General features: G+C 43.9%; 1 protein-coding gene across 3 annotated transcripts in view; it reads right to left on the reverse strand.

Moving 5' to 3' along the window:
- NTAQ1 (N-terminal glutamine amidase 1) overlaps window positions 1–22,585 on the reverse strand; it is a 37,925-nt gene that overhangs the window by 10,906 nt on the left and 4,434 nt on the right. Inside the window, exon 6 of one of the 3 annotated variants that reach the window (XM_080378230.1) lies at window positions 38–8,299. The exons of 1 other annotated variant lie outside the window; for it this stretch is intronic. In XM_080378230.1, the coding sequence (XP_080234356.1) occupies window positions 8,238–8,299 (62 nt within the window). In that variant the 3' untranslated portion in view covers window positions 38–8,237. Of the gene's footprint in view, window positions 1–37; window positions 8,300–13,494; window positions 13,792–22,585 lie in introns of those variants that run through there. One more of the 3 variants, XM_080378229.1, reaches the window with a different exon arrangement.

Genomic DNA, 22,585 nt, shown 5'->3' on the forward strand with positions numbered 1-22,585 from the left:
ACATCCAGAACTAAGGTTGTTGTGGCAGTGGAAGAATACCCCGGACAGAGCTACTGCTTCATCATACCTTGAAAGAAATTGAGGTCAACGGATCCCTTACTTCTAGCAAAAACAGCACTCGTGGAGCTCATGCTCATAAATCTGTACTATCTCAAAGCACAGGACTGTTGCCTGGAAGAGATCACCAGTGCTCACACAGGTCTGGTAGCTTCAACTCTGCCTTGTAGCTTATGAAAATTTTTTGGGTTTTTTTTTCTGGATGTGTTATCCAAGTGACTTTGTTTATCTTTTTTCAGTTACAATTGCATCTGGATAGTCAGGACTGCAATGGTCTGACCCAGGTTCCTGTTCAGAGGGAATGCAGGTAGGACCCCCCCTGAAGGGACTCCCAGTAAATTGGAGAAAAGCAGTTGAAAAGGCAAATGACATGCATCTTGGGTTGGAACAGGAGAAGTTATGGTAGAACAGGATCACTTGCCTTGTGAAAGCTATGCCAGCTATGAAAATAAGCCCAAAGTGCAGATGCTTTGGTTTTAGTCTCATTTGCACTGTCAAGTAAGGCGTGCTTGAGTGGTTTCATAAGTCTTTTTGTAGTTATGCTATGCCTCAGGTCTATAGTTAGAAGGTTGTATCCCCAGACACAAGTCTTCTCACATCAGGGCCAAAACACAGCACTGTACTAGCTACTAAGAAGAAAATTAACACTATCCCAGCCAAAATCAGGACAATGGGACAGTCTAGAAGATCCCCAGAGCCTTTTAAACAAGGAGATGAGAAAGTTGCTGCTAAGACACATTTCTTACTCAAACTTCCTTGAAAATACTGAATTCTACTTATTTTAATAGACTAAATCCTTTAGAGGAATACTTCATCTTTTTAGGAATATGTTGGGTGGGTTGGTGAGGTCTGTCTATACTTCTTCCCATTTTCATGTTATTGCTGCCAGTGCCTCCATCCTTTTAAGAGTGCTCAGGGATAGGTGGTGAGGCAGCCTTAAGCATGGATGAGGTCCTGCTTTGATCGATGAGCAAGTCACCCTGTATAACGCCTTGAAGTGCCCTCACTGTCTGTCTTAGTCTGATGAAAAAGCAGAGTTTGGGCAAAAAGCATTTTGAAAACTTACACAACAAAAATACTAAGATTATGACTCAGCTTTGCCCCAACTTTCCCTCATCCTCAATTCCGCTGCTCCGCTTTACAAGCGGTGTGGGGTGAACCCCAGTCAATCGCGTAGGGGGTTGCTTTATTTTTGACAAAACCTGAGCTGTTCCTGTCACCAAAACTGCAGAACTTAGAGCAAGCTGTTTTCTAAAAAGCTCTATAAATAACTTGTGTGGGTTCAAAGGCCCTCCCTAACCTGGAAAGACACCAGTTCACCCCTTGCCATTCTTGATGCGTAGTATACTGTGCTTTTTAGTAGAAAAGAAAAAAGATGTCTTTTTAATATGTTTTTGTTGGACTGTTTTGGTCCCAGCCAGAACAGGCCTTGAACACAGGAGGCAGCGCCCGCAGGTTGTGCAGCCAAGGTCGCAGGTCCAGCCCAGCTCCCTGGGGCTGCTGGAAGCAAGGGGCAGGACAGGGGAGATGCCCACTCCCCACTTCACAGATAAACAAACAAACAACCCTGCAGGGTTTGCGTTTACAGACACAGAAGCGCAGTCAGTGCAGGAAATGCGACTTCCTCTTCTTCATGGCATGCTGTGAATTCTGACTTATTTTAACAGGGCCTTTGAGCATTGAGTTAAGCTTATTCTTACAGGCATGTGTTTTTATTCGTGAAGTATATAACAAATGATGTCTCTGTGGGTAATCTCTGACAAGAATGGTGTGTGTGACTGTCAGCGATGGCCCAGAAGCTGCCTCACGCCCTGCCTGCACCCAGCGCTGGGCCGGGCCGTGGTGGGCGGCAGTTTTGTTTCCTCCTCGCTTTCCCTCCACAGGCAAAATTCACACTTTCGTGAGGGGTTTGGCTCACATTACAGGCCACAACTCTCTTCCCCTCCTTCCTCCCGCAGCCCAGCCTGCAGGAAGAGCATCAGAGGCAGTTACGCGCTTGTGAGGCTACAACCAGGCTTAACCTAGGGCAAATGTCCAGCCTGACCATGATCCAGCTTAAGCTGATGAGGTCCTCTTGGGTTTGGTTGTGACTGAGCAAGCATTTAAATGCTTTGGTAGGTTGGGACCCAACACACTGCGGCTTTGTCTTCCTGACACCAGGTGCCTCTTGGTACCACAGTGATCGCTGGTCTCCTTGGGGTTTGGGTCACCCTCCTCAGCAGGGCCCGGTGGACATTTTGTCCATGGGTCTCCTACCAGAACCTGGCCACAGTTTTCAACATGGCTTATCTCTTAAATTACTTTCTCCCAGTCTTTTTCTAGCTCCCCCACTGAAGTGGAATTTCTTCTTTCTTTTTTGGATATAGCTGGAGGTGTAAATCCAGACAAATATAACTCCTGAGGGGGGATCAACCTGTCCGTGCCATGGCTCAGCAGCGCCTGTGGTGCTGCTGGTATATATAAAGCAACCAGGCGCCTTTTTAAATCTCTGAAACTGAACTAATTTTATTTGGTTTTTTTTCTCGCTTATAGACAATTAAGTGGTTCTCCTTTTACAGAGCTGGCTCCTGGTGGTAGGTAGAAACCTACAATCTTTCTTTTACCACACACTTTTATATTTAAAGCCCCTATTTTTAACCCAATGGTGGGATTCAGGGTTAATGCTCGTTAGATCTGTGTCTAGACAGTTGTGAAAAACAGGAAATGAATTACATTATAGTACGAAAGGAGAATTTAACCTTTTCTCTCCTCACTAACACATGTGACTGGGGAAAATATGTTACAGCAGAGTATTTTGGAAAGTTTAAGGAAGTAGAAAAATGAGAAGAAAAGCTGGGTTTCCACAAGGCCTTGTGGGAATTATTTCACAGAAAATAGAGAGCCAGACTCTGCCCTCAGCTACACCCAGGCAGTATTTTTTTTCCTCTGGTCCCTGCAGAAAAGTTGCATTTTATTATTCCCTGCTTATGCCGAACATACAAAAGGGAAAAAAGAGGGGGGAGAAAAAAAAAAAGCCAAGTTAACCCATTTCTCACACATGCATGTGCATGTGCGGTAACTGCGAGAAAGAAGCTACCACATGCCACCTGTCCCCTGACACATGAGGCCAGGCAGAGCAGGTTTGTAACAGCACCTTATGCCCCTTCTCCTCAGGCCGCCAAAGGCCTCAAGGCCTTTTTTTAATATTTGCAAGTTATTTACTCTTGATTTGAATTAGAGACTGCAAAAATGCGAAGTTCCCTCACTTGGCTGTTCAGGAAAGTAAGAGCCCAAAGGCTGGCTGAGCCTGGGCGGCAGCACAGCCACACCACTCTGTCTGCCTAACATAAGGGTAAGTTTTAAAAGTTTTAAGTTTTAAAAGACTCTTGCAATGAACCCAGAGTGTGAATTAAACCTGAACTAGTGCAGACAACTGGTCTGCTTGGAAAGAGGTGGAAAGCAGAAGCCTGGGTGCTCTTTACCCACTTTCCCTCCCATCCCCTGCAGAATGGCTGCTGTTTGGATGCAAAACACACCATGATCAAAAGCAGTATTAGAGGCATCTTCAATACTGCTTCTGAGCTCTTTCCTCAGACCCCTAATGTGCCCCAAATGGTGCATTTTCAAGCCTTTCTCAAGCCCCTAGGGCCCTAGCACAAGCAAGCCACCGGGGGCCCCAGGAGGCTGCACAGGCACTAGGCAAGTGCCCTACTGCACTGCAAAACCACCTTTCTCCCACCAATGGCTGTGTCTCCCTCTGCCCATGCCCACTTCTCCCCGAGGATGCTGCGGGCCCTGGTGCCCAATCCTGCTTGCATCCGCTGGAGACAGCCCTTACCCAGGTGGGCACTATCGCAAAGACCCTGTTTATCTTGTGCACAACTTGCCTCCCTCATCTGCAACTCTCTGCTGGAGCCAAATGTTTACACTCACTGCACATGCTATCAGCTGGCCAGAAACATTAGTATCCCCGTGGCAGAGCAGCAAAGCCTTCCCAAGGTTCCTCCGTGCTGCTCAGCCTGGGCTCCGCCGCTCCTGCCCTCTGGGGACCCCCGCTGGCTTCAGTGGCTGCTGGGAGCATGCAGGAAAGGGATTAGGTCCTCCTCAGGACTGTTTATTTGCTTCACCTTATCATGGTTGCTTTTAATTTTGAAGGCGCATGAATACTAAGTGTACAAGTCATCGGAATAATACTGTAGCTAATTTTATGGCGTCTTTAGCGCCATCCAAAAGGGAAAAAAAAAAAAAAAAAAAAAAAAACAAAAACCCAACAACAAACCAACTCCCCCCACAATGGAGCAATCTAAATAAAGTTTTTTAAGCAATACAATATTTGCCTGTATAGTTGTCAGTGTTTCCACTGCTAGTTTGTCATCCTAAAGGAACCAAACTTTGGCACAGCTTACGATAGAAAATGTCATCTTTAAATGTCACCAAGGGGGGATGGGATGGGATGGGATGGAATGGGGGGGCGATGTCAGTTAAAATCACTAGAAGTGCAGTAAAGTGTTGGCCTAAGAGCCTCAGAAATGAAAGGGCCTTGATTTATCCAGATTTACTTGCCCACACTTGTGCCAGCAAGGGAGGGAGTGGAGCAGGAGCCCTCACAGCCCTTACCCCTGGCCAGGTAGCAGAAGCCAAGCTGTGGGTCCTCCTCAGGAAGAGCCAACTTCTAACGGGAGCAGCGAGGATCTAATTTAATGCCACTCGTTGCTAATGCTGAGGGGTGCTTAGCATGCATGGAAGCCAATACCCACTGCAAAACGTGCTGCTGTGAAAGAAGCTGCCTATATACGTACATATAGAGGGGCACGCAGACACGTGTGTGCAGCCATACACACACACGGTTAATAAAAGCAGCCTTTCAGAAGGCTCGATTCTGTAAGGAAGGTCAATAATTTTCTTGTCAGCAGCAGTGTTGCTTGAAGGAGAGGTTTTAGGACGTGGCTTATCCTGTGGTGGAGAAGGAATGTTTCTGCATTAATCATGAACCTATTTTCTTTTTTTCATTAATATCTTCTGCCTGATGTAAGTATAGCCTGCTTGACAGTGTAACGCAGCCAGAAATGGTGTCTGATTTATGGAGGAGGTGGAAATCCGAATAGAAGAGGATACAGCTATTCCACGGGTCCTCAGTTTGGTCCCTCTCCATGAGCATGCATTACCCCTGAGGTCTCTTGGTGTTGGAAACTGATGGAGGAACCACAAAGCTCCTCTTGCCGGCCAAGGTGGGTTGCTATTACCCTCTCAAGTATTTTAGGAAGCCATTTTTACCTCCAGCCCATCCTCAGGTTACCAGATGAACTGCATCAGCTGGGACCTTGCATTGCACTTAATATTTAATTACCCTTTGCCCTCATTTTATGTTGGAAGTGAAACCCTAGCTAGCCTGTGTGCCACAGCACATCAGTATTTTATTACAGAAAGCTCAAAACAAAGCTTCCACTTTCCATACTAATGGCGGTACCACTGGAGCTCCATAGATCATTCTCCAAATGCTCTTAAAAGCATTAAGCAGCAGTGAGAAGTAGTTACGTTATTTGGGAGCAGGCTCTACTGTACTATGCAGGCAGGGCAGAGGACCTTACTGTAAGATACAACTATGGTATCTCATATGAGACCAAGTGACAGTGAAAATGGTAATGCCTCTTTTGGACCCCACACATGTGCTTTTGTCATATGTCAGGCCTCAGATGTCCTCAACGCTGGACAAGCTCCACATGTGGGTTCTTGCCATGGACTCCACCTGCTAAGCCAGGGCATTTGCTCATTGAATGAGTACAAATAATCCCCATTTCCGAGGATTTCTGTAAACCTAGCAAGCATCCTGAGTGGGGTGGTAATGTCCTATCACCTCCACCACCTGCATTGCCTCTGCAGGGAGCCAGCAGCAGGGAAGACACCATGGGCCTCAGCAAGGGCAGGGACCTGCAGCCAGGGCTGGGCTGAGCCATTCCATGGCTGCAGATTTCCACAGTGGTTCAAAGCAGTGAGGCCACAGAGACCATGGGCAGAAAGGTTTCACTCGGGCTCTGCAGCCGTCAGGGAAGACACTGCTTCGCTCCTGCTCAGGCAGCCTTCGGCAGCAGCTCGGAAGAGGCTGGGGCTTTGCCTGCATGCATGGATCCGACCTCCAGGCACAGTATGAGCTTAAAGAGGCTGGCTGCCGGGGGGACCATGTGTGGGTCTCCTCTGATGGGAACAGAGCCCCTCACTTGGCCTTTCAGATCTCAAAAACATCCAACCTTTTTTGTATTATTATTTAATAATTAAGTTAAAGGAGATAACAATCTTGCTGGTAAAATACCTCTGACAAATATGGCAGATAGGGCACTGCAAAGCCCCTCCAAGTCCCTTCTTCCCAACCTACTGCTGGGAATGAGGCAGGGAGAGCAGCGTGCCAGTGCCCCCCAGCCGGCAGAAAGGCTGGACCCCCACAGCCATTCCCAGCACTGGTTATTTTGCACCTCAGGACAGAGCTGGTGGGGCTCTGTTTACTTTGTAGCAACTCCATGGAACCATGCATTTTGAAAACAACTCCTGGGCAGATACATACCTTAGCATATTAAAAGGTATTTTTAGTACCTCTGGCAGAGCAGATTAAACTCTGCTTTCAGCTGTACTAGACAACTCTATGGACTTTTCTGGCAGCACTGCATATTCATACCGAGGTAGCAGCTGGTAGAAGCTACTTGACTAAATAGGTGCATTTATTTCACAAAGACAAAAACACAAGCACAGATAAACACTGGTGAGCTTCCTGACTTACAGTGGGATGTATTTTCTTCCTAGGAGAGTGACTTTGCCTGATAAAACCTTGAATTGCTGAAGAAACAGCATCACGTAGCAAGGAAAAAATACTCTGAATGTCGCCTCCTCAATTTGTGATGACTTTGTTTTTGCACTGGTATAAATATAACTGTGACCGTTTCATACAGCAAAGTGCTCAGTGATGACTACAGTATAAATAGCTGAACTGATTACACTGGCTATAAACAAGGACTGGAAACCCTTGCTTCACCCCAGCAGTTAGAAATGGTGGAAGCAGAGGAGGCTTTACAGCTAAATGGTTAAAAGCCGCAACAGAACATTTTCTCGGGATGGCTCCAAGCGTGGAGCTGGTGCGCTGCCATTTCAGCAGCCAAGCTGAGACGGTGGGAAGCACGCCACCACAATTGCATACTAAAAAGAAAGGAAGGCTGAGATAACTACCATCTTCATACTGTGTAGGCCGTTTAAAAAAATAACATATAATGATTCCTGCCTTATTGCAGTGTTTGGGTTCCAGATATAGCCTTGCATGAGAAGGCCAGTATGACACTGAACCAGGCCAAATGAGCATTTCCTGCTTTTAAGTAATATTATGTCAGGAATCCAGCTCGTCGGAAACACCCTGCTCATCTCCTTCTGCACCAGCACCAGACACTCAAAACGAGCTTCAGGTGAGTAATGCCACTTCACGTGAACTTTTTGAGTGACTGTTCACAGCTCAGGTCCTTTGAATGCTTATTTTTATCACTATAAAATGAAGCTCGGTATGCCCCATGCCTAGGAAGTGGCTTAGCTCACTCAGAAACTCAAGGACTCGCCAGAGGCCTCAGATAACTAAGTAAGATTTGTTTTAGCTGCCCTCAGTATCCAAGGTATTTCCTACTGTAAGTATAAGGAAACATTGAGGATACTTAAGCAACCATATTTGTTTATCTTAGGTCAAATGGGAGAGATTTTCCAGAACCACTATTGCAGCTGTGCTTAACGTGTTGAAAGGCTGCATTTGTATCGAGTGCTTCGCTCTGACTCCATGATCACAAATGAAAACCTTCACTGAGAGCTGAGCTCCACGGCGAAGTGTGCACACAGCTGCAGAGCAAACCTGAGCAGATGTCTCCAGACACTCTCTCTCTGTGTATACTTCGTTAACCTTGGCCTCAGCTGGGCCAGCTCCTGCATAAGGAAGAAGATAGAAGGGAGAAGAAAATCACCAGCATTCTTTCTTTCAAATTTATGAGTAGGTAATTACCTGAAGAGAGACAGACGTCCAGAAAGGTTTCACACCAAGAAGAGATGAGATTCTCCAAGCCTGTGAATCCAAAGTGTCATAGGAGGGCAAATCCACCAAACCTGGAGCCATCTGGTCAGCTGGGTGACGCGCGAAGTGGCACTCTGCAGGTCCTCCCCTCCAGCAGTGTGACTTGTGCCAGTCACAGGGGACTGCCACCACCAGGGTCACGGACTGTGTCTTGGTAATGGTTCTGCAAGGCACCTGATGGAAGGTAATAGTGACTACTGCAGGGATACGTGGGATTTTCACACCTACTTCTTTTCCCCTGGTACAGCTTTCTCAGGTCATTCAGTTTACAACCTCTGTTTGCTGAAAAGACAGGGGGAAAAAACTACAAAAAACAAGAAAATCTGGGCCAAAGTAATTCTAAAAAAAAGAAAAGTGGACCCCAGAGACGGCCGTTTTACAGTAGATGTTTGGAGAGCAACAGTGCTTCAGAGTATGCACGAGGCTCCGGCTGGACAATGAGGGGGTGAAGAGAGGAGGCCGTGCAGGTCAAAATGTCCCAGCTGGAGCTCTCATACTGGAAACCGATTCATACAAATGCACCCCGGTGCCTCCCAGCCTCCTTAACAGCACAGATCAGATTGCAACAGCCCTGGTACCTAAATTTAGCCTCTGAAGCCCATAAATTGATAGCAAAGCAATTAGTCTGATATTCTATACACACACCCATTTCAGTAGAGATCGTGAAAGCTGAACACATCTCCAAAAATTGGTAGGTGGTTTGACCATGCTGGCATATAGCCCTTGATGTGTAGAAGGGACTTGCACTGACATGAGAGACTCAGGTAGTCAAGGGCAATATGTAACCCATTAGCCACAACCTTGCAAGATACAGATCACCTCTGCACTGCTGTCAGAATTATTTTTTAACTGTAACAGCTACTGGCAGGGCCGAGCATGCAGGAGCCAAGCGTCTCAACCCGCACATCCACCGAATGCTGACTGCTCTCTCTGCTGGCCAACTGAGAAATGGTATTTAGTCGACAGACCCGCTCACATACAAGTTTGCAAAAATGTGCTGACCATGCAAATGCATGCCAGAAAAAACAGCTTTTTTTTTTCCCCCCCCAAAGTCCCAAACAAGCAAACAAAGGACATTAGTTATCAAACGAACTATATTCTTAACTAAAAAGCAACATCAAGAAAAGAATACAGCAGATGTGGGTGTCCTATCTCATGTTGCAGCTTATTGCATCAATAGCCTGATGGAGGCAAGAGGAACTACCCTTGAAATAGGGTGTCCCCCCACTATGAGTATAAGGCTATCAGGATGTTGCCCTAGGATATCTAGAAGTAAAAGTCTTGGAGAATTTCCAGTGACCAACAGAATATAGAAGCCAGGAGGCTGTGGGGTTGTGAGTAGCTGCCTTAAGAGCAGGGTGGGTTCTCCTCACTTTGTTCAATGTCTCACTCAAGGGTGACCTAGTCCAAAAAGCCACCACTTAGGGGCTCTCAGCACATAAATACTGCCATAACTGAACAACAGAAAGACCTCATGGTGGGAAAGGAGGCTGAAAGGGAATGGAAAGCTAAGCTGTACTAAGAAATTGTAGTGGAAGTGAATAAGCAGCACATCTTTGTGCTGGACACACTGGGACATCATCTGGACACAGGGAAGATTCACATTCTCAAGAGCTACAGATAGCATGGAGGTGAGCACACGCTGATCCTGCTGTGCCAGTGTACCCCAGCAAATCAGCCCTGCAGCAACGTCAAAGCTTGCATATTATTTCATATCTCATAGCAGCATGAACCCAGCTCCCCTGTGTCAGGGGGTGAGGCTCTCCCTAGAGCACAGTTTTGGTTGGGTGGGTGGCTGTACCAGCCACCGTGGAGCTGTACCTGAGGACCACCAAGTTGTGCTGTGCCGTATAGTGTACCCCCTACGTATGTATGCTCATGGTATAAAGTCACTTGAACCTTAGGTGCTTCAATACATATCAGTGATCACAGAGCTGACAGTTCCCGATGCCTGGCTCCTCACCATCAGCTTTACAGTGGCAGTTCTTTGTACTTCTGACATACCCTGCTTCTGCAGGTATGTGGCAAAGTGGCTCCCAACAAACTTTGCTTTTCTGTCTGCAGCTTCCCGTGGTGCTCAGTGACTGAACCTGTCTGAGGTGACAGCTGAAAGGTTAAACACAGCAAGTTCCCCAAAACAGTCAGCACAAGGGTTAACTGGAGAGAGGAAAGAGCAAAGAGGAGAGGGAATTCACTTAGTCCCTCCCCAGGGCTAATCAGCATTAGGAAAAGGGCTGTTCCCTGCTAATTATGGTGAAGGAAGTAGCTCTTCTGGGCCCTCGATGTATTCCTTGGTGTATTCCTCAATTCTTTCTGGTACCACACCTTCTACAACGGTGATGAAATGCCACAAGGCTTGAAGGGCTACAGAGGCAGCACCACTATATCAACATACTCAGCACTGAACTAAACAATTATCTGGCTTTTACCTATCTCTCTGGAATGACAACTTTTAACAAGAGCTACAAAAAGATCGTTAATTATAGCAAAGCTATCATCACACACACCCAGCCTGCTATATGCAAAATTAGGCATCTGTTCAGAATGATTAGAGAGAAAAAGGACTGTCTCTTCACACTGATTTTTTTAAAAACTTGTATATTCTGAATAATGGTTGTGACTGTTTTCCATCTTAACAGCCTCAACCCTGAAACTAGATTAAACCAGGCAAATTCTTGTGTCTGAGACTCACTAGAGGGAGCGTGTAAATGGATTTCAGGCACCGGAAACCAGCTGAGAGCAGCAGCTCAGTGTTTAAAGCAAATGACATAACTCAAGTAGAGAGGGATGACAACTGAATGTTCTGCAACAACTTAAAGGGTCTGTTGAGCAATGCGCAGGAACTGTGTGTATGAGATTCAATCACATACTTGAAAGATAAAAAGTGCTTAACACAACCTGTTAATTAAAAAATTGGATCTTTAAATTCTCAGGTATGCTGTTGTCTAACCTGGGCAGTGCGTGTGATGCCTGGGGCACTGGGTTAGCATCTAGATAGAGCTGAGCAGACAAATTTGTGCTGCTGTTCACATCCACAACCAGTCTTGACATCACTCAAAAAGAGTAAGTAACATCTTCACTCATTCAAAGCATGCCTGCCACATCAGTGTCATGCAGAAGGAGCCGTCATTTCACCCAACCACTGAAAAATCAGACCTTTTACACACATGTACCTGGTTAAATCCAGAACTGCCCCCTCTCAGAAGAGCTCTGAGCACCAGTTCATCAGGAATCCAGAGTTTCGTATCTCAATCTCTCCTGGTGAATCTGGTTCACAGAGGCAGAAACTACAGACCAACTGTCCCACTCTGCAGATGAGCACCCCAACAACTGGCCTCCTACCCAAAGTCCATGCCAGCATCCAAGGAATTCCTGCGGTAGCAGCCTACCTGCATAGCCAACCAGCTGTACCGCATCTAGCAACAGAAAGCGTTAAGTTTCTACAGTCAGCCAGCCCTTACGTCACAGAAAAAAAAGAGATGTCTGGACGAAGTGAATCAATCCCACAGTTGTTCCATGGTCTGTCTCTGCTGTCCATGTGCTGAGTAAATTCTCTGGAACTGGTGGGAGATAGAGTAATAGGTATGTAATATGTATATAACAATACACCTGTATAGCAGTAATATACATATAAGTATCTTTGAAGTTTTTGTATTGTTCTGAACTTAACAAATTAAATGATCCCTTAATACTTAAAACCATTACTGTGCTTTTCCTCACGAACACTGAAGTCAGTCACAAATGTTTATTGGAGTCACAGTCCCAGTAGGTTTCCAAGGCCTGATGGGATAGAGCCCTGAGCAGCCTGATCTGACCTGATTTGAACAGGAGATTGGACTAGAGACTGCCTGAGCCTTCTGATTTGAAGAATCAAGTCACCAATATTCGAGTGAGCGGAGGTTATCTTTATTCCGGCAGTGCTGGGTGCATGGGGGATCACTCCACCAAAGTCATGCACACGGAGGGAACCTTTCAGCCCCCTCTTTATACAAGTCACTTGTGACTATTCATTAACTTTCTGGGAACTCATTAACATATCTCACACTTGGACAACTAGCACATTCCCATTCAAGGACCTAGTATATCTTCAAGTTAACAACATTAACATATTTTGTGCCTGGACAACTAGCACACTCCCATTCAAGGACCTAGTATATCTTCAAGATAAAAACATTAACATACCTCGTGCCTGGACAGCTAGCACACTCCCTATTTCACCCATTCAAGGGTTTAGTGCATCAACAATAAGGGTCTCCTCAGATAAACATGAGCACACCGTTCTTTAAATAAATCATATATGGCCCATTATTCATTCCTCTCTTTTCTAACAACTATTGTAAATTCTTTTACAACTATAAAAAATCACTATGCCCTATGATCATTCTTTGACAGCACCAAACAATTCACTTCTAACCTGAATTATTCTACCAGTCTGTGATTGTGTGATATACTAGTATGTAAAGTAGAACAGGTCCAAAACCAGAGAATTAAATACCCCATCTTAATCTATTTCTGTAATCCCATGTTTAGGGCACTCTTCTAAGATGTGGGAGACTGTGCTCCAAACACCCAGTCAACATAACGACTTTCCTGGGTTCCCTGCAAGGATGCAGCGTGGTATCACCTCTAAGGAAATTCAGCAGCAAGTGACTCGGTATGGGGGAGGCTTTCTCATTCCCTTCCCCCCAACCATATGTCCCTACTGATTTCCTTATACCAGCAAGAGTGGCTGTCTGACCTCATGGCAAACCAGGTCAAGGAGTTAAGAGGCAGAAAAAAACCCGACCAATTTCACTTCTTCCTGTCAGTTTAGCTTCCTGCCCTGGCTTACCATGGGGCCAGGCAAATGCCAAGTGCATGCACATGGGGACAGGTGAGAATGCACAGCCAGCCTAAGAAGCAAACCCAACTGCATCTTCCAGCAGCTGTCAGCACTAGAACGGTTTAACTGAAACGGCAGGCATTTAATTCTCCCCTCCTACAGGACAAAAACCTAGATACTTACCAGGTTTTACATAGTGCTTGGGAGTTCAAGATCGTACTACTAAATCTGTTTCCTCCGTGGGTCTGACCTTTAGGCTTCTGCTAAACAAGGCCTAATTGATAAAGGTTAGTGACTACACTGAAATGCACCATCTATTGCATCAGTGACAAAAATCATAACATAAAGAAAATATATTGTATCTCACTTCTAAACTGTGGAGACATGTAGCAATTTGAGCTATGTTGTCCAGTATTTTATGCATATATTTTCATACAGTGTGTAAATGCTCTTTTCACTTTGGGCATAGTAGATGGAAAAGTAATATTCTTATGGTGGGATGTGTGCCTTCAAGCTGACATTAACAAACAAGTTCATTCTTCTATAATCAAAATAAAAGTTTTTATTCAGTTCATGATATTTCTGATGGGGTATTCTATTTTCCCAAATACTTATTCCATGTAGAGAAATGTAAACCATAAATAAAATGTAAAAGCAGCAAACCAAAACACATCCACTTAAAAGAGAAGCAGGGAGGGCTTTTGTTCACTTCACTGTCCTTCCAAGGAATAGCTGTAATCAGTGTGTTTGCCAAATCGATGCACAAAGTCTGGAAGGGGGAACACTGAGCCCCATCCCACTTTGGGATTCATACTGATGAAATCATCCAAGTTCATCTTGGAGTCTGAAAAAGGACCAGAAAAGGGAAATACTTAAGTTCCTGATGCAGCTTTTGTAGCACAGGTACACATCTATCCAGAAAATGCCCCCCAAACCCTCTTTGATAGTTCAGTTCAAAACAGCAAAGAGCTCATACCACACTTTGTGAGCAGCAGTCCAGCCAGATTCTGCTAATTGTATGGTGCTATGAAAACATCTATTTCCAGTCTCTGAAGTGTTGCTTTTGCCCCAATCCCTCTCTCTGCCCACGGCAATAATCACACTACCAGATCAGTAAGCATCCTTAGTTATCAGAAACTAGTAGGCAAAGGGAAGAACAAGATTTTTCCCTGTAACAGCAGCCTAGAAGGGTCCAGTAGTGTCAGAGAACCAGAGTGCAAATAACAACCAACACAGGGAACTGCAATGCAACAGGTGCTTGTAGATTTCCTGCATTCACACAAATCTGATTACTCAAAATCAGGGGAGACAGTGTTCCCCCCATTAAGTTCTGAACCAAACTCAATTGAATCAGCTTTTGCACCCACTAGAGAGGAAGTGGATCAGAGCAGCAAGCAGAACTGGAAGTTGCTTAGTGTCTCAGAAGCCACTAGCCCCTTGGCAATCCCACAATTTATTACTCCCCAGACTACTGATACAGTGAAAAAAACCTAAAACTCTGTTGCAGACAGAAACTGCATAGATAACAGAAACATTAACACCGGAGAAAGAAGGATGGGTGGCTTAGCACTTCGAGAAGGGACAGTTAGTACCGATGTAGATGAGCTCAACAAGAATGTAAATAAGGAGCAGTGCTAACTGCTAAAAGAAAACAAACTAGGGTAAAATAATTGTGGTAGTAATAGATCAGCGACTTCCTACTCAAATGGCCCCCACCCCAAAGAAGGTGCATCCCCGGGGATCATGCTGATATAGATTAAAACCAGCCCAGTGGGCATGTATTAGCTTGACACATTTAGAGTGGACAATAAGGAAGGACGAATCGTTAGCTAGCAGATGTTTTAAGATAACAGAAACTAAATAACAAAGACTGCTAATGTATGCAAAGATAAACAAGAACTTCAGGTAACTGCCCAAGAAGATGAAAAGTACATCTTGAAGAGGCCCAGAGGGAGGAGATTCTGAATGTTTGGAAACCTTATGTATATGCATGAATTTGTATAATAAATATCGGACTGCTTGTTGAAACGGTGTGCAAGTGAGGAGGAGCGAGCCCTCTTGCACCCGGTGCTGCAATAAACCTATCTGCTTTATAACTCTCCTCGAGTTGTAGAGTTCGATTCCGCATGTCACTACAACATTAGCTCTGTATTTGCTTTCCCCCCAGTCCCGAACTTTGTCCTTGCTATACACCTGCTCACTGCAAGGCCAGAATGTGCATACTGGAGGAGGAAGCATCTGACACAACCCAGCCCATAGCCTAGAGGGATGCTCAGGTGAAGAAGGGCAGAACAAAGGGGTTTGATGTTGGGGTTTTTTGACTCCTGAACCACTGAATGAAGTGAATAGTGAATGCTGTACTACTTCTCTAAAGGATGACGCACCTATGTTTAGTTAAAGTCAGGAGATGTCCAAGGACCCTTGTTGCAACATGACAGATGCACAGACTGCTAAGTCCTTGGGTTGGTTATCTTTAAAAGGGACATTTTGTCTTAGATTCCTGTTGTACATGCAACGTGGCGAAGATGGAGACTTTAAACATGATCACTAAGGAACAGAGTCTGCACAGAGAACTCCTCAAGGACATTGTCCAGGCACAAGATATGTTAATGTTGTTAACTTGAAGATATACTAGGTCCTTGAATGGGAATGTGCTAGTTGTCCAAGTGTGAGATATGTTAATGAGTTCCCAGAAAGTTAATGAATAGTCACAAGTGACTTGTATAAAGAGGGGGCTGAAAGGTTCCCTCCGTGTGCATGACTTTGGTGGAGTGATCCCCCATGCACCCAGTGCTGCGGAATAAAGATAACCTCCGCTCACTCGAATATTGGTAAATGATTCTTCAAATCAGAAGTCAGAATGGAAAAAGGTTACCTGCCATAGTTTCAAGAGAAAAGTAATATTTATTATCTGCTCTTTGCCAGGAGTTCAATCTGGATCTGTTCTGATCCCTGCAGGAGAAGTAGAAACCATTTGTCCAGTTTGTGGATCCCAGAGAGCTCAGTGGCTGGTGCTGGTGCAGAGTTTTGGGTTTAGGTACCTCATACATCCTTTTTCTGGAGCTGGGGAGGTATAAGCTTTGCTGACTTAGAGCCATGCTACTCAGAGGTTTCCAATTCCTCAAGTCTATTCAGCTCTGACTACAAACATCTGTGGGCTTGTTGTTTTATGTTCTTACTGATGATCTGCACAAATAATCTTTTAAAATGCCCATTAAAAGAAAACTGGAAGAGAATGAGCTTACAGAGCAGAGTGGGAGAGCCATTGGATTTACTGTTACAGCTTTCCCTCTGTATTTAAGAATTTAACATGAATGGTTCATGTGTACATTTAAGGATTAAGAACTAAACAAAAGTAGGCTCTAATGAATGGCTTTTAAATCCATAGGATGCAATTTATTTCCTTGGGAAAAACCTTGTGTCATTAGGCTTACCATTATGGACAGCTAAGCAAGGAAGGGAAGACAATGTTCAGGAATCCCAGGCCCAGGAGTCCCAGCCATAATCTAGCTCCCAAAAGACCTCTGTTTGCACCACATCTACACTATGGCACAGCTCTCCAATTTGCCTGGTCTCAGCTCTCACCAATTCTGAGGCCTGGCCCCTAACACTGTTCTTGTTAACCTGTTTGGATGCTGCACATGGAAAATCCTTCTGTCCAGCCAAGTATGGTCCTCCTGCTGAAGTGAGTCTGGCAGAACAGGGACAATTTGCGCCTAACTCTGTGGGAATTTAAAATAACACAAGCCCAGCAATTTCCTGTTGTAGCTCAAGAACAATTAGTAGTGGATAACAGCTCTTGCTTGCTAGTAGGCTAGTAAGCTTGTTTGACAACTCCCACCTTGCCTTCTCCCAGATGCTTTTGTTTTAAAATTAATGTGATTCTTCATACAGTTGAAGATTTCAAAGATCAATAATTCCCTGCTTTATGTGCACTGAGCATAGTAGAATAATAGTTCATAAAACTGCTCTGTGAATGGTAAAGAAACCCAAATGGGGATTGTTGCAGTAAAGTAACACACACAGGTGCTAGTCTCAGCAACTTGGAAATTGCTGTGACAACGCCTCTAAAAAGTGAAATATTCTCTTAAATTCAGAAGGATCGTGGCAGAGCATAACACAGTCCATCACAGAAGTTTAAGAAAAGGAAAAATTATTTGTAAATTGTTTTAACAAAGCAAACAAGAACATTCCTGTGAAGTGTGGATGGGGTCAGTAGATGGCACCGAAGCAGTATGTGAGCTATCCGTAGGAAAAAACCGTAGTGAGACCTCTCCCGTTTTATTCAGGTCATAACAGTCTTTCTGTGCCGCTCTTAACTCAAGTGCTCTATCTGAATGCCAAGCATGTTATGTTAGATAGACCTTAACAGTTTTAGGAAACGGCTCAGGAAAAATACATGAGAACACCACAAAGTCCTCTTCCTGAAGCAGATCAAGAGTGACAAACAGCAGAGTTTACAAAAGGGACATCTGGATGCTCCAGTTGAGAAACCAAGAGGATTTCTCCACAAAAGCAAGGAGGAGTGTGATTTATAGAACATTTATACAAGGTCAAGAGCAGCAGGCTTGTTTATTTATGTATTTATTTTAAGATTTACATTACACTTGCAGTTCTCCTCTGGTGCTGTTACTATTATGCTAGCTTGCATTTGTGCATGCTTAGAGCTAATCTTCCTCTTCGACCAAACCCACTTCATTACACACACTGTCAACAAGACCTAGCTGGTACATTCTGGAATGCTTGTGTAATTTTATATTTTTTAATCAAGTCTGGCACGCCCTTTTGCCCCAAGCAGGGATGAAATAAAAGTGCACACACTATCAGATGGCATTGTTAGCCATGATACTTGTGGCTTCTGCCAGCAGTAGTTAGAAAGCAATGTTTCAGTCAAGCCTTGGCTGGGCTCATAGACCTTGGACTAATGGCATAAAAGCCAGCTGCTGAAGGGCTGCTAGAAGTGAGCCAGTCTCAAACAAAGCCTCCAGGATCAGTTCTGCTGCTGCCTAACCTTGGAGGCACCTAAAATACTCAGAAAGTTGGGTTCTTTACAGACTTGGGTAGGTGTCTGCAGCTCTCTTCAGATCGCCCTCCTTTGCCTGAGCAGGGAGAGAAGTTTTTCTGCAGTAGAGTCAGAAAGGCTGTCACTACGCTCAGCTGGAGAACGCTGTCCCCACAGCCGATGAATAACTGACTGGGCAAGTCATCCTGGTCCATCTCAGTGTAAAACAAAGCTCATCACCTTAAATTATCTTTCACAGAAAATGGTATAATTTCAGTAAGCCACTCACAAAATTTAAGTACTTCTGTCCTTAGCTGTACCTTTATTACCTCTATCCTGACTTGATTCTTTACTTCCACAAAAGCTCATGAAGTAAGGACCTGATTTGACAGATTGGAGCTTTATTGTCAAATGAGAGGAGCAGAAGGCCCCTATGAAGTGCATATGAGCTACTTATATCTGTAGCAGTGCTTTCGTCTCTGCTTTCACTAGGATACCACCACCACCTCAGAGAAGAGATGGAGAAAGAAACTGCAGACATCTGCCTGGCCTCTGTCTAGCAGCTTGCCTGTTACATAGATGCGTCATACACAGTGCCTCCAGAATTTCTCAGCTGTCCTCCTCATGCTCTTCAAAACAAACAAAAGTAAAACCCCATCATTACGACTACCAGGGATTTTAATAATAATAATAACAAGAACAAAAACCTTTAGAAATCAGTCCTGCCAGTGCGCTATCGAACACCTAGGGAGAACTGAAATTCAAACCAATGCTTTTCAGTGTTAGAGCTGATGCTAACAGTTGTATGTAAGCTGTAAGACCATCTGTTCCGAGTAATTTGGAAATGCACTGTGCAAGCTGTATTTTACACAGGCTTGTAGCTAAGGAGGGCTGATCTCATCAGGACTCAAACTAAGCAGAATCAGACCTCATTAATTTGTGGAGAGAAGACTTAAAAGAAAACCCCAGGTTGGGCTCACCAGCCCTAGGATGATGAGTCTGTGCACCAAATTCCATCTTCTTAATTTTTATTATTTGAACAAAATACCACACTCACCCCTGTTTTCTTTCAACAGGGGGCCACTGGTAACCAGATGGGACCAGGGGAATCTGCTGCAGCTCAGGTATGCTTATTGCAGCAGAGCTGCTTTGAGGACAGGGCTGGGTGAGAAAGCACTGTGCACCCAGTTAAGTTAGCCAGCTTCTCCTGGCACGCATGGCAGCAGAGCAGAACAGAGGCCAGAGCAACGTCAGTGAGAAACACAGAGGCCTGGCTCTAGGAAATGGCTAGAGCAGAGCCAGCTGCAAAAGGCTGATGCTTAGCATGTGAGTTCTGATGAGATATTGAGAAGTTTGAGGCTTTTTTGTTTAGTTAGTTGGTTTGGCGTTGGTTGGGTTTTTTAAGAAATAATGCTTTTAAAAAAGAAAAGTAATCTAGTCCCTGCTTCAATTTCTTTAAGCATGGACTGGAATTTATGACTCAAGATAAAACTTTTTTTAAGAGGTTTAATTTGCAACTCCATGAGCAGCACAAATACAGTTTAAGAACTATTCCTTTTGAGTTAGCAGTAGGAAAAAAACCCCATGCTTAATTGGTTACTGATAGAGATTCCTCGATTTAATTCCAAAAGGAATTGCATGGTCATTAAACATTTCCCAGTATACTTCATAAAAAAGGCTCCCTGGACCCAGTACCCCATCTTAGCTTCACACTGGGTAATTACATTATCCTACCGATCGTCCTGTTTAGCTTACATTTGACTTAGATACTACAGAATTTCGTTTTCCAAAGTGCTATATTCAGGCTTAGCAGCTACTCTGCTCTGGAGGAGGCCTGGTCATTAAAGTTTACCAAAAGCTTTAAAACCTAGTGGGAAAAAGAGAACAGTGTATATAAATGTAATTGATATGCTTTAACAGATAGCAAGGTGCATCAACAGAATAGTGCTGGTGTGCTGATTATCTTTAAATAACAAGAGTTCCTGGGCTCGTTTCTTTTTAACAGTACAATGTTCAAACATTAAAAAAAAATGACTGATACATTTTTTCAGTCTTCAAACATTTGTTTAACATCAAAGACTACATATAGCAAACAGAAGCTATAGAAAAACCTTGTATACTTTTGTAATTATCTTCTCAAGAGCTTAGGAATTTGGCTACTCTAAACAATAGCAAAATAATAAATCAATAACAATACTAACAATACTAACAATTTGATCTAAATGTGCCTCACAAATAAATTGATACTAAAACAATATGTGGTCAATTCTGTCAGCCATTAAATTGCAGTCACTTCTAACATGAAATATGTAAACAATTTAATCTTATGCAAACACAAATTAACACACAGGGCACTCTAAGTGAAATGGCAAGGAGAAAAAAGTTATCTGCAATGGAATTTGGCATGGACATGAACATTAATACTCCAGGCTCTTCTATGATAACAAAAGGGTTACCACCCAGTTTTCCATCAAGTTTAAAATAAGGTGCTTTTATGCCTGATAAAACTGTGCTGAGACATTACTTTACCAGTCTCTAAAAGAAGAGAATTACCAGTTCCACTTGTTGACAGCAATGCTTTCTAAACCTGTATGTTGGCCTGTAGGACATATGCTCATCTACAGAACTGCATCACTGAAGCACAGGACTTAGGTTCAGCTAAAAGTGAAAGCATGTCCTTGTTCCACAACAGACTCCTCACCAAGTTACAGCATTGTGCACACTGAAGCACGCATCATTACAAGATAGCTCAAGAGAATACAGGGAACACAAAAAAATAAAGCTGAAGAAACTAGTACTGAATGAAAGACAACTTGAACTAGACACCCTCTAGATCTGACACAATTTATTTCTGTTATGATCCAGATCTTGAGCCACCTTGTGAATGACCTTCCACCTTCACTGGGTGCAGGGTAACCAGTTTATTTCAGCCAACTGACCAGGAGACCAGAGTGTATCAACACAGAGCTGGAATACTGTGCTGTCTTTGGAGCTCCTCAGAACAAAAAAACCCACCAAAAACCAACAAACAAAACACTGACACACTGCAGTGAGCCCAGAAGAGGAACATCAAGTTGTTTGGAGCAGGAGAACACGATATTCAAGGAAAGGGTGAGAGAACTGGGCCTATTCTGTCTTAAACAGAGAAGATGACAGGAAGACATTACTGCTATCTACATCAACCTAATCAGAGAACACTAAAAAGATGGGGCCAACACCTTCCTGGGGGAGCCTGGCAATGGGACAAGAAGCAAAAATAGCAAGTTGGAACATGGGAAATTCTGAATACCTACTAGGAAGTGTATTTTGTTTTTCTTTCTTACCATTACAGTGTTCAAATATTGGAACAGATTGCCAAGAAAGGTGGTGGAATCTCCATCCTTGGAGGTGTTCAAGACTAGACTGGACAGAGCCCTAAGGAACCCCTGTTCCGAGCAGGTGTTGGACTGGATGACCTATGGATGTTTCTTTCAGCACAGCAAAGTACAAAGCAAAGAAATAAAGCATAAGAGGAATGAAGATTTACGTACCTTTCACTATCTACCAACATCACAGACAATCTGGAGGCTGGCTGAGACTATGTGACTGCTGCTCATCAGTGATGTAAAGTTCAGCCAAGCAAGACAGATAAGGGGAGAGTTACAGGGTTTGCAGCTGGACTTACTCACTACATCTGGAGGTACACATACACATCTGCAACTGTTTTGAGTCATTCTCTAACCTACTATCCACAATAAATGTTTTCTACTCTTTTGGTTTTAGTAGAATTTCTCCACCTTTCTTATTTGGCCTGAAGTACATTCCTCATGCTTTCATTAGCTCTCAACTACCACAACAACAAGGTTTCTACAGGCAAAAAGTCCTTGGCACCTAGGAGGCTTCAACTAACAGTGAACCGTGAACTGCAGTACAGGCATTCTGCACTCACTACACTACCTTTGTATAAAACTTCACTGGAGATAAGGGCCAAGACATAGAATTTAAGGTGCTTCATAACCCAGACTGTCTAGAAAACACCTAAAGCTTCACAATGAAGACTACATCTGTGCTCCTGCCCACGTTCATAATTCATTTCTACACTAGTGTCAAACTCCAAGCTTCCTTAGAAGCCAAAGCAAGGAAGAGAATTAACTTCCCAGCAACTTAAAACCATAACAAACTTGGAGCTAAACATGTTTCTTTGACCCTGCCTTCTCTAACATAAACGCATAACACTACTGCATTATTAAAAAAGCAACAAAACCAAACATGCAGACCAATAACATGAAAACTCTGAAAGCAAAACTTCACCACGCTTTTTGCCATCTGGGAAGAAAATGAGAGAACAAACAAACAGCAAAATGCTAGCCAGTTTGCCAAACACAGGATTAGAATAAGCTGAAGTACTGTGTGGTAAGAATAGTTTAGGCAGCTCTATACAATAGAAGAGATGGTAAGTCTTTACTTCTCTCTCTGCTTGGCCCAGAGGCTATTATCTAGTTGATCACATAAAAGAGGCCTTAAGGCTTGGGGAAAAATTTGGTGACTTGCCAGTTTGCCTTAAAGCGTCTTCAGGTCCATTTGCCTGGTAGAGAGACCTCAAACATCTTGTGCAGGCAAACCCAGCATGTTGGACAGAGCCTAAAAACATCTTCCT

This window comes from Falco punctatus (assembly GCF_963210335.1).
Source record: "Falco punctatus genome assembly, chromosome: 3".
NCBI lineage: Eukaryota > Metazoa > Chordata > Aves > Falconiformes > Falconidae > Falco > Falco punctatus.